Source organism: Lepidochelys kempii, chromosome 1 (assembly GCF_965140285.1).
Source record: "Lepidochelys kempii isolate rLepKem1 chromosome 1, rLepKem1.hap1, whole genome shotgun sequence".
NCBI classification, from domain to species: domain Eukaryota; kingdom Metazoa; phylum Chordata; order Testudines; family Cheloniidae; genus Lepidochelys; species Lepidochelys kempii.
In genome coordinates, this window is record NC_136380.1 from 241,297,362 (window position 1) to 241,309,944 (window position 12,583).

General features: G+C 51.1%; 3 protein-coding genes across 4 annotated transcripts in view; 2 read left to right on the forward strand and 1 right to left on the reverse strand.

Annotated features, from left to right (window-relative positions):
* The window catches only part of BID (BH3 interacting domain death agonist), a 536,402-nt gene that overhangs the window by 418,299 nt on the left and 105,520 nt on the right, over nucleotides 1–12,583 (forward strand). The window lies entirely within an intron of this gene.
* On the forward strand, nucleotides 362–1,873 carry TMEM121B (transmembrane protein 121B). The gene has a single exon (XM_073320123.2). It carries the CDS (start codon nucleotides 425–427, stop codon nucleotides 1,865–1,867), a length of 1,443 nt encoding a protein of 480 aa, XP_073176224.2. The 5' UTR covers nucleotides 362–424; the 3' UTR covers nucleotides 1,868–1,873.
* The window catches only part of IL17RA (interleukin 17 receptor A), a 44,402-nt gene continuing 38,917 nt past the window's right edge, over nucleotides 7,099–12,583 (reverse strand). For both annotated transcript variants that reach the window (XM_073320070.2, XM_073320061.2), the window contains one exon: nucleotides 7,099–11,848. In XM_073320070.2, coding sequence (XP_073176171.1) covers nucleotides 10,329–11,848 — 1,520 coding nt within the window. In that variant the 3' untranslated portion in view covers nucleotides 7,099–10,328. The remainder of the gene's footprint in view (nucleotides 11,849–12,583) is intronic.

A 12,583-nucleotide genomic window follows, 5' to 3' on the forward strand; every position in this document is an offset into this window, starting at 1 on the left:
CCCCGGGGGCTCAGGCACTGACCCTGGCCTCAGCACACACTTCTGCTCCGGGGGGCCCGGGCCCAGCCTCCCGGCTGCACAGCCTCTCTCCGCGCCAGCCCACCCCCCCGAGCTGCCGGAGACGGCTCAGTCTTGCTTCAGCTTCCCCGCCACTCACTCGGGGAGTCTCCTCGTTCCACCTCTCCCCGCCCCCCGCGTGCCCCCTGGCAGCTCCCCGCCTCTCTCGCGCGTGGAGCCGCCGCCGCCGCCGCGTTCTCCGGAGTCCGCTTCTCGCCCGTGGAGCCGCTCCGGGACTGCGGCGGATCCAGGCCGGGTCTCCGCTCTCGCTGGCCCCCGCCAGCCGCTGTCCCCAACCCTCGGTGCCGCCGGCCGGGGCTGGGCGCGGCCGGGGCCCGGGCCCCTCGCTCTGGGGCCGGGGAGGACAATGCACCGAGCTGTCTCCAACCAGCGCTCGGGTTCCTCCTCCTCCTCCTCCTCCTCCTCCGGCTCCTTCCAGCCGCCGCCGCCCCCTGCTCACCCCGCCGCCGACCTGCAGCCCCTCTTCCTGGGCGGCCGCAGCCGGCGCGTGTCGGGCTCCAGCTCGGGCTCGGCCCGGGCCCGCAGCAGCAGCAGCAGCAGCGGGGGCGAGGAGGAGGAGGAGAGCATCAGCAAACCCCTGGTGCCGGCCCCGGCCGCGCCGGCCCCCGCCGCCTCCTCCCCGGCCTCCAGCAGCAGCAGCTCGGGCTGCAGCATGACGGCGGGGGAGCTGTACGGGGGCGCGGGCCCGGCCGGGGGGGCGGCGGCGGCCACCGCCGGAGGGCTGCTGTGGCCGGGCGGGGGCTCCGGCGGGTCGCGCTGGGGCTACAAGGCGCTGTCCCTGGTGCTGCTGCTGGGGCAGGGCGCGCTGCTGGACCTTTACCTGATCGCCGTCACCGACCTCTACTGGTGCAGCTGGATCGCCACCGACCTGGTGCTGGCGGCCGGCTGGGGCATCTTCTTCTGCCGCAACAGCCGGGCCCGGCGCCGGGAGCGCCCCCCGCCGGGTCACCCTCCGCCCCCGCCGCTGCACCCGCTGCTGCTGCACCCCCCGCACGGCGGCCGGGGCGCGGGCCGGGCTGGGGGCCCCCTGCGGGGCGGGGACTTCGCCTACGCGCACCTGGCCTGGCTGATCTACTCCATCGCCTTCACCCCCAAGGCGGCGCTGATCCTGGGCACCTCCATCCTGGAGCTGATCGAGCTGCGCCTGCCGCTGGGCATCACCGGCTTCCGCGTCACCCTGGCGCTCTCCGCCCCGCTGCTCTACTGCCTGCTGCGGGCCATCGGCCCCGACGGCGCCGGCCAGCTGCTGCTGCCGGCCCAGCCCCCACCCCAGCACCGCGCCGCCGCCGCCTTCCTGGCCACCTGCCTCGACCTGCTGGACAGCTTCACCCTGCTGGAGCTGGTGCTGCAGCCCGGCCGCCCGGCCCCGCTGCCCGGCCCGCTGCGCTACCTGCTCATCGCCGTCTACTTCCTCTGCCTGGCCTCGCCCGTGCTCTGGCTCTACGAGCTCAGCGCCGCCCGGCCGCCCGGCGCCGCCCGCCTGGCCCTGCACCTGCTGCTGCCCGCCGGGCTGCTGGACGCGCCGCTGCTCGCCCTGCGCTGCCTCCTGCTGCTGCGCTACCAGCAGCCGCTCTCCGTCTTCATGCTCAAGAACCTCTTCTTCCTGGCCTGCCGCGGCCTCGAGGCCATGGAGACCTGCTGCCTGCTCCGCCCCGCCGCCGGGGGCGCCAAGTACAGCGCGGCCCCTGGCCCGGGGCCCGGCGTCGCCCAGCTCAGCCACTGCATCTCCGAGAACGACGTGGGGCCCCACGGCTACGTCAACACCCTGGCGGTCGGCGCCCAGAACTGAACCGGGGCGGGGAGGCGGTATGGCCCTCCGACTCCTGCGGCGCCCCCGGCCAGGAACCCGACCCCCTCTGCCCTCCCCGGCCAGGAACCCTGCCCCCAGTAGCCCTGCCCCTCCACTAGCCCCCCACCCAGGAACCCTGCCCCCTCATCCCACCCCTCTATTCACCTGCCCCCTCCGACCCCACTTTGCCATCTACTCACACCTGACCCTAAGCAATAGGGATGGATAGAGGGCTTAATCTTACCAGACCCTAACTCCATCCCTTGCCCTGCATACCCGTACCCCGAGCCCTCTCTTCTACATAACCAGCACTGACCTCTGCACTTACTACCAACCTCCTTGTTTCTGTACCAGTATTATGGGCTGGCCACATCCTGTTGCGGGGAAAGGTTTCCCCCCATACCTATCCTTGCCCCCTAAACTCTACCCCTTTCCTAATCTTGGGAGCTCTTTGAGCATTGGCCTGCTAAACCCAGGGTTGTGAGGTCAATCCTTGAGGGGGCCATTTAGGGATCTGGAGCAAAAATTGGGGATTGGTCCTGCTTTGAGCAGGGGGTTGGACTAGATGACCTCCTGAGGTCCCTTCCAACCCTGATATTCTACGAAAGCTCGACTTTCCAGAATGGAGGAGAGAGGGAAATTACGCAGCTAAACCTGTCCCCCGGCTGCCCTCATGAACTCAACCTCCTTGCACAGACAAGGGAGATCCACACGCCTCTGCCTCCTCCCCAGCCTTGGGAGCTGATCTCTTTACTGTTCCCCTGTCTCTGAGAGGCCTCCTAACACTACTGCCTATGGGGACTGGGGAATAAAGAGGGGGATACCCACCTCCCAGAGATCACAGGGTAGAGGGAGGTTCCCCAACCATCCCCTGCCTTATCTACCTACTACTAAACTGGTCAGCTTTTCCGTACCAGTCCTTTGCTCCTGGCCGACAAAGCTGCTCCCCATGCAGCTGAAAGTCACCGAGCAATACTGCCATTACACTAGGGGAAGTGATTCATCTCCCTGGCAGAACTGCTCTGCCTGCTGCTCAGGGTCCCCATATCACTGACATTGCAATTAAGAGCAGGGGAGGGACACTGGTTTTTTTAGTTTAACACTCATTTCTCTTTCCCTTTTCCCTGAACAAATCCATCAGTGGAGTCTACCCAGAGAGCATACTTCCTATCTCTGGGGAATAACGCAGAAGCTTTTCCCAGGAAAGTACGCTTGTCCTTGCAAGCCTCTACACCTTTTGTGGTGTCTATTTCCTCCTTTGTGTGCTATATCATGTTTGCATCATGTCCTTCAGTGGCAACGTGGGTTTCATTGTTTCTTCATTATTCCTCAGCACCTAAGCAATGGAGACCAGTGGATTGTTTTGACAGCTCCTGATGATCATGATGGGAGACTTTAGCAGAGACTAAGTGGTGATGAGACCTCCTTGCATGCACGTGACCACAAAGAGGAGGTTTGCTTTTAAGGTTGTATCCTGCAAAGGTACCACCTCTGTTTTCCACCCACTGAGGTGAAATGAGGAAGAGACTTGGAACCCCCAATTGGGGGAGTTTCTCTGACTAGGGTGGTGACCAGCAAATTTCAAGGGGAGCCATCCTGGGAACCACCCTTCCCCTTGTTGAAAATGTCTACCTCTGTGCTTGAATCTTGTTGCATCTTGTGCTGACTTTATGTGCTAAAGAGACAAGTGAGTCTGAAACGGACATGACTCAGGTCCTAAAGCCCCTCCAGATTGAGATGTTTATTTCCGGTGAGAACAGGGTCGCCTGCTTGTTCAAGCAGCATTTGTGTGTTGGGGGGTCTTGTTTTTCTGTGGATATGCATGTTTTAAGGATCAGTGTTTATTTCTTATGTGGACAGTAAGGGCTCCCTCCATTGAGATTAGACAGGCTGGGAAGACTAGCTGTAGGTACATGGACACTCTACCCCTAGAGCTGAGGATGAAGCCTGTGAACTGTTTCCCTCTACCCCAGCAGGGGAACCTTGGTGCTCCTTGGATTGGGCTAGGTGCTGCACTTCATTTAATGTCCAGACATGGAAAGTGAAGTGCTACAATGAGCCCCCTGTGAAAGGGTCCTAGGGTGTATCTCACACACTTTGGTGCAACCTACCATATCACAACACTGTTCTCCATGTGTGCGAGGGTAGAGGGGTCAATTGTAAAGCACTTGGTCTTGTTGAAATGCAGCTGTCCTTAATTTTTAAAGTTCCATGAACCAGTTTGGCCCAGTTTAGGGCAAGACCTGTTACCTATCTGTAGCTGCCTCTGGAACCAGGGGAACTGAAGTAAGACCAGCCAGGATTTGAAGGGTAACTTTTCCTCCTCAGAGCTGCTCTTTGATAGGACTGCACTCATGGAAGAAGGGTTAGAATTCCCTGTCCTGCCCAGTTAGAAGAGGGAACAACCACTATCCAAAGCCTGTGCCAGACCTATACACCGCCCTTGGGACTTTCCCCATACGTGTACATACATTCCTCCCTTCGACCCTTGGGCTTCAGTGGAAGTCATGGCCCTAGCACCAGAACTTCTGCCACTACCTCCCTGCTCTCAGAGCAGGGTGGATGTCCTGCTCGCTGAGGCACTGCTATTACACAATGTTTACAGGCTGAGGACTTTTCCCTTTGCTTCCCATGGGTGGAACTGTGTAGTTGCCATTAGGCTCTTCTGTCCCTAGCACCATGGCAGTCCCCAGCTCTGGCTCAGGAAGGGCAGGTCTAAAGTGCTCATCTGTTAGAGCTGCAGCTGCTAGGGGTAATTGGCTTGGGAAGAACAGATAATGGGAGATGTAGCTGCAAAGAACTAGGCTTAATTTTCCCACCAGTGCTTTATTTTTATCTGAGCCCTGAACAGAATGCTTGTTAAGGGCAATGGTGTTAATTCTGGCCCATAGCCTTCTCTTCAGTAACTTTTTATTTGTCTGGACAATCTTGGTGCTGTGAGTGACTGTGATTGTAAAACTAAGTACTGTGGACTTTTCCTCCGTGACCTGAGATATGTCAAGGGGATGCTAGCTTCCTGGCCAAAAGGAAGAATTGGCAGGTGTGCCTGCATGCATGTCGGGACTCCCCCAACAAAATAGGCAATATTAAACAGAAAACTAATATACGCAAAGAACAAACCAACATACCATTCAAACAATAATGAATCAGTACCCTAAACTAAGAGTACTCCACTCCCTGTTGTCAAACAGCCACGTTGTAGAGTAGGCCAACTTACCAAAAAGAGGTGGAAGAAAAGCTGCCTTACCCAGAACTAAACTTTGCTGTTCTTAAACTTGCATACAAAACCCAAAGAATTTGGCCCCTCTGAGTCACTGGCACATATTCATTCAGCTCAGACAGTAGAAGTCACAGCAGAATTGTTAATATAACCCTGACTTTGATACTACTTCACCTTAGATATCAATTGCAATGGAACTGCTGTTTCAATAGCAAGTGCCTTCCCTCATCTAACAGACACTGGTGTGAAAATGGCATATTGGACATTTAACTAGTCAGTTGACAGGTTTTTTTAAATCTAGTATCAACATGACAAGATTTCATAAGCAGTGCATAACTCTTAAGGTTACATTTGTTCTCTGCTTCACAGTAGAGTTGAGCATACTGAAGAGGTCCAGAATATATATATATATATATATTGCTATAGATGGCTCTGTAGAAGTTTTATTCTCTTTAGTATATGGAGTTGTTCATAGTACCTGCCATTGTGTCCTGATCTCCTCCCACCGCCAACCTAATTAGCAGCAGTTTGGCTAACATGCAGGTTTGGTAGTATATCTGACTTGACGGAAGCGCCTTGAAGTCAAAATTGGCAGCTGTATTACCACTTATGAAACAAGACCTAAATATTAAAGCTCTTAAATTTCTTTTCTGTTTACAAGCCTGCCATAGCTTTCTGCAACTCCCCTCTTTTTAAATCCTCCCCACCTTGGTCTGCTGAATGGGTATATTCACAATTTGAAAATTATGCTCCCACCCCACCTTATATGCAGACCCCCTTCTTTGCCCACATCTAGCCACCCTACTCTAAGTATTGGCTTAAGTGAATAATTTTGCTAAACCACAATCTGCCGTATGAAGATAAAGGCCTCTAAGCATCCACTCTGTCATACACTAGTGTGCAAATTACCCCTGCACCAGAATTCAGCTGGTTAGGAGAGGAGTTGTTCTGTCCAGGCCACTCATTTAAGAGGCTAGCAAACAGTAAGAGGTGACCTAAGAGGGAAAAATGAAAGTAGAGAAAACATATAGCCTGGGGCACTAGGAGGCTTGGCATCCCCACTAACATCAATCTGAGTTTGTATTTTTTAATAAATGAGATTGTTCTTAAAATAAAATTAGACATTTGTGACCAAGTGTGTGTGTTTCCCTTTGAGTTTCTTATCAGTGTAGTGATTTGGGTATTGCAGGGCATGTTCACAAACTAAATGCCAACAGTTTACATTAAAATGTTCAAACTATTTGCCCTCCCTGATTACTTAAAAGCAACAATGGATTTTCTTCAACCTTCACTTCCTCACTCAGAAACAAATAAGAAATTTCAAGCCAAAAGGACAACTACTTGAGAAGGGTATAAGCAAGTCAAGAACCCAGTTCAGGCAGCACTTCTATTCTGAGCTCAGCACATTAAGATATTACTTGAAAAGGACTTACCAAAACAAACAAAAACTAGACAGGTAATTGTGAAATCTTCACAGGCTTACAACGAAACAAAAGCATTAAAAAAGGCACCTCTGGCACCTTACTTTCCGCATCTCTAAGAGCAGTAACACTTATTTCCCCCCTCAGTAGTCATAGGGATAAATGATTGTAGAGCATGTTGAGCTCAGTACTATTTATTTGTTTAGCCCCAACCCACACGTTTGGTCCTATACACAACATAAAATGAAGATCGCTCCTGGTCCTGAACATGGTTATTTGCAGGAATTTTTCTGTTTGCTGCTTTGTGGCTGTACAGGCACAGATGGACAGTATAGGATGCTGATGGTCCTACAATCAGCCAACCAAATCCCACAGACAGATTTTGACTGCTGCAGGCAAGTATTTTTGTGAGGAAGGCAACTTTCAAGGAGGGGTTTCCCTCCCTCTCCTTCCTCCCAGGTGGCACCCCTTTTCCTAAACATTTTAGCATTTCATGACTGGCTCAATTTCATACTTCAGTGCTTTGGTTTGAGTTCTAGGGGGAAGTGTCCTGCATAGGTGAAAATCAAATGAAGGGAGGACATTCTAGCTCCTTTAATCATTTCAGTGTAAATCTTCTGAAAGTATATTATTCCTTTAATTAAAAAAGAAAATTAGAAAAAAACTAGATACAATCAGTTATAAAAATATATCGTCGCATTGGTTGCATAGTCAGAAGTGGCAATGTGGAGTAATAGCTACTCAAAACTTTTATTTGAAAAGCCAGTGTATAAAGCATATAAAAAGAAAATACTTGAAGTTGTTCAGATATAATAAGCATAGGCTGAAGAAAATCAGTTTGCCATCTCAGGAATGGAAAAATGCTTCACGTAGATGCAAGACCTAAGATTACATCTTGTTGTCCGACACATGTGCAATTAGCAAGGTGGAAAGGCAGCAGTCTTGTATGATCCCAAAAGGGGAGAGGGAAAAAAGGCAGTTTGGGTTGGGGGCTTTTACTCCTCAAAAAGGCATTCCCTGGTTGCCTGAGTTAAACAAGCTGCCACAGTGCCTGGGGTAATCTCCAGCTTTATAAATTAGAAAAGTAAACCATCTAGCCCATCCCACAAGGGACAATGCTGGATTGTTCGCTGCACAGTGTTCTCCTAGTTCGTTAAAACCAGTTTTGAAATCTCTCAATTGAGGGAGTTTCCAGCACAACTTGTGGGAGATGACTCCGCAGTCTGCACTACTCGCAAATGTTTCTCAATGTTTAGACTGAATTTCCTTTGTTCAAATATACGTTAATAGTAGTTACATCTCCAGGGATCATCTTACATTGGTTTCACTCCAGCATCCTTCACTTGTTGGTTATATTCCCCACCCTTGGGCAACGTATGGTCAAGCTATGCTTACTACCAGGGCTGTCAAGTGATTAAAAACATTAACTGAGATTAACTGCAGTTTAAAATCACACTATTAAACAATATCAGAATGTCATTTATGTAAATATTTTTGGGGTTTTAGTATATTTTCAAATATAGGATCAGGGCTGGGGGCTCTGGGCTTCTGTCCTGCTCGGTGCTTCAGCCCCCCTTGCATGGGCAGCACGTGAACCGCTGGCTGGGCAAGACTAGCTCTCAGCCCCACCCCTTCTGCCTGAGGCCCCCCTGCCTTTTGCCCTCCTGCCAGAGCTGAGCATTACCCCCCCCCCCGCAGCCATCAGCCCAGTCCTGCCCCAGGCTAGCCCACCAGCGCGGGCGGCCACAGCCCCACCCCAGAGCGCCAGGAAGGCAGGTGGAGCATGGCCCCAGCCCACCCAGAGCCAGAGCACGGGTGGCCACACCTCCCTCCAGCCCCAGAGCGCGGGAAGGTGGGCGGCCCCAGCCGGAGCACTGGGGGCTGGAGCTGCATGCAGGGAGCAATGGTAAGCAGAGGGTAGGGCCATGCCTGGCTGTTTGGGGAGGCACAGCCTCCCCCCGCCTATGCAACCCACTGCCCATGCCCCCTCAGGGTGCAGGGCTCCAGCCCTCTTGCTGCCTAGGAAGCTGTGGGCTTGGATTTCTTCAACCCCTCCCCAACTGCCCGGGAAGCTGCAGTCTGGGACTTCTTTAATCCCTCCCCTGTTGCCCATGGAGCTGCAGGCTGAGGCTTCTTCAGCTTCCCTGCTATGGGCTTAACGTGTTAATTTTGTTTTCAGTTAATCACAGGCATTACATGTGATTGACAGCCCTGTTTACTACCACATTTTTCTTCCAAACAGTCTTTCAGACCCTTAATTGTGTTTATTGCTTTTCTCACCATCTCTCCAATTTGAAAATCTTCCTGATATTGAGATGCCCAGAAACGAACACAATATCCTGGCTGGTACTATCAGTGCACCAAAAAAAACCCATTTCCTTCCGGATCTATGCGGTGAAGACCGTATGCAGCCCTAAACCCCATTCTTTTTCCCGCTGTAATTGTACTGCAAGCTCCTAGTCCATTTTCTGACCACCAAGCTTACGTTTCTTTTGGTGTCGCTGCTTTTCAAGTGCCTTCCACTCATCATGGGTTGAGGGGAAAGTACCAAAGAGATAAAACTACCCACTTAAAAACGTTCATCCCAATTACTGCTCAGCATCCTGCTACACTGCTTAATGGCCAGGCAGGTATGGCGATGCCAACGTGTGTAATACATTAGAAAATCCCAGCACCCAGGTGGGTCTACTGGGATCTGTCATCACTAGGACCCTATCAATTTCACGTCTGTGAAAATCATGTCACGGACCATGAAATCCGCCCTTCCCCGTGAAATCCGATGTTCCCTTGTTCCTAGGAGCGCCCCAGCAAAGGGGGCTCTTCGCTCCAGCTGGGCAGGGGAGGAACAGGACATGTCCATCTCCTCCTGCACAGCTGCTCTGGGGCGAGGGGTGGGGAGGAGACTTGTGGAGTTATGTCCACAAGTCTCAGCTGGAGGAGGCTTATGGAGTTGTGTCCGATCTGCCGTGTGCTGTTGGGAGCACCCCAGCAAAGAGGGCTCCTACCTCTGACTGGGCAGAGGACGGACAGTCCAGCTCTGAAGGCAGCACAGAAGTGAGGGTGACAATCCCATGATCTCCCCTACTACAGGTTTGCAACAGAGCCCCCTCCCCACTTCCCCCCAAGCCCCTTTTGGGTCGGGACCCCCACAGTTACAACACTGTGAAATTTCAGATTTAAACATCTGAAAATGTGAAATTTACCAATCTTCAAATCCTATGGCTGTGAAATTGACCATAATGGACAGTGAATTTGGTAGGGCCCTAGTCATCACTGGTTGTGATCTGAGGCATAAATTACTTACTACAGCATTTACAATAAAGCTTAGCTAATAAACTCCGATATCAGAATCAGAGTCTTTACCCTCTCCTCCATAACTGTGACTTTAGTCCTCTACAATAAGCTGGAATGATGGTGTGACAGGCATCCTGAGAGATGCAGCCTGATAGACCACAATAATTTGCCTGTAATTAGTTCACAGTGGATTCTACACACAGTAGATTTCTTATGGAGTAACAGATTTAGTACCAATTCCTCCACAGCACATGCAGGGGACTAACATTGCTGTCATCTTCCTCCAATCAGAGACAGATTGGGAGGTAACAGTTGTGCTCTAAGGTATAGGTAGGTGGACCATACTGTATGCACTTGGCAAGTCTGCCTCCGGGTAATATGCATCAGTGAGAGATTTCCTACTGATTAGAACCTATGACACTTGTTTTACAAGGATGAGGAGACTGCTCGAAGAAGAGTGCTGAAATTATACACACTACCACCCTGCAGCCCCATTTTTCAAATGGGATGGTCCTGGACAGAGAGTCTAAGAGTCCTCTGCAGAACGACGTGTGTCCATCTCACCCATGTGCTCCCAGACTGATTTCTGCTGAATTTCCTGGAAAAGCAGCTTTTGTTGGAGGCTCTTTAGACTGTCCAAGACCTCTGGAGAGAGATACTGAGGGGGCATCTTGTTTTCCTGTTCTTGGTCCTCCTCTTCCTCTTCCACCACCAGATCATCAGGAGGCAAAGGGGAACATCTGGAGATGTAGCCCTGGTCTGATTGCACTGACTGTCTCTGATCTTTGCATGGGTTATTGAAAACCACCTGCTGCTGCTGCTGCTCTTCAGCATCCTCTTGACAGAGAGATGGCTCAGAAGGAATGACACTTTGCTGGTAAAGAGAGAACATTAACCCCTCCAGCTGCTGCCTCACTTCATTTGGGAGGTGGTTTGCAGATCTCTGGTTGTCTGATGATGGGACATCAAAATCATCATGAAGGATGATGCTGTTCCTCATTGGAACACTAGTCTCCAGCAGAGGGATTCCTTCCATCCAATCCATGTTGGTCAGCACCTGATGACTAGTTGCATTTTTACCTCCTGTAACAGAAATTGGTTCCACCATCTGAACTGGAGGTGCCTCATCCATGGGAATCATCAGGGTCTGGAAAGTTGGATCCCCTTGGGGATTAAGCTGAGGCTGCAGTTTAAAACTTTCACCCTCATCTTCATTCACATGGAGGATAACTGTGCAACAGCCATTGGGATCAGGCTCTTGAACATGCAGCTGCTGTTTCATAATTACCTGTTCATTACCCAGCATTAATTCCTCTGGTATTTCCCTATCCAGAGACTGCAGGTCCTCCTCATCTTCTGAGCATGTGGTCTCTCTCTCAAACCAATCAGGGTGCTTTGTCTGCCATTCCTGGAATGTCTGTACTGCCTCCTTCAACTTCCAGCCATTGGAATTTTCAGCGTAGTTTTCAGCAGTGATCTCCCGGATTTGATGGATCCGCCCTGGTTCGAACTTCTCCATATCCTGGATCAGGAAATAAATGTCCTCAAACCTGTCCATCAGCTGGTACTTGGATGTGACATTGAATGGGTCAGGAATATCCTTATCCTCACTGATGCCCTCAAAATAGCAAATTATATACATGCCAAAACAAGCCGGCTTCTTGAAGTCTGGCAGGATCAAATTCAAGGCTGGCGTGAACATGTCTCCAGTAGGCTGCCATTGATCTTGCTTGAGACACACAGCTGTTCCCTCCTTCCCAAGCATAGCCTGCCATTTGGCCCGGGTGCCCCGAGAACACAAAATGATGATCTTTGAAGATAGTTCTTCCATTTCCTTTTTCTGTCGAGTAAGCCAGGGTAAGGCCCCAATCTCTGAAATCTGATGCTTTTCCAGCAAATCCAGGACTACCTCAGTACCACAGACTGTGATCAAGAACTGGGCAAACTTCAGCACCACATCTACATAGAGTGGGTGGTCAGCAGAGTACACAATCCAAACCTTCCGGGGCCTCAGGGATGGTGGAGTCAGCTGTGGAGGTAACAGCTCTGAAAAAAGGTGAAAAAGTACAATTGTTCATTCCAATAACATTTGCTGAAGCAGTAACAATACCACATGGCAAGATCCAACCTCCATAAAGCCAGAGAGATGGCCCTTTGACATGGCCCCTCCTCCCTCTCCTGATGTTCTACCTCAAGCAAAAAAAAAAATAAAAAAAAATCAAGCTTAGCTTTAGGACACACAGATGGACAAACGCAGTCACAGCCCATTCTCATTTCATGTGCAGATCCATAGTTTCTAAAGGATTTCATTAGATAAAGCAGCAGCCCCCTGGGGGAAGGCAAAAGCTTCACACCTGGGTTGTTCTCTGTCCAAGGCCACTAGTGCCCCATAAGTCCCTTTTGGTTAAAGAGAACAGCTTTAAAGCTGCAGAGCAATATTTTGGTATCAAGAAACATCAATAGCAAATTAATCCTAGTATGGACTCCAAAGGGCAGTTAAGGCAGGTTCCTAGAATGTGCAGCATGAAGGATTCTTCTACAGCAGGAGTAGGCAAGCTATGGCACGCGAGCTGATTTTCAGCGGCACTCACGCTGCCCGGGTCCTGCCCACTGGTCCAGGGGGCTCTACACTTTAAATGAAGTTTCTTAAACATTTAAAAAATCTTATTTACTTTACATACAATAGTTTAGTTATATATTATAGACTTACAGAAACAGGCCTTCTAAAAACGTTAAAATGTATTACTGGCACGCAAAACCTTAAATTAAAGTGAATAAATG

Bases quoted from the DNA above. Each gene is read 5' to 3' on its own strand.
- TMEM121B (XM_073320123.2), top strand. From the start codon at position 425: ATGCACCGAGCTGTCTCCAACCAGCGCTCGGGTTCCTCCTCCTCCTCC.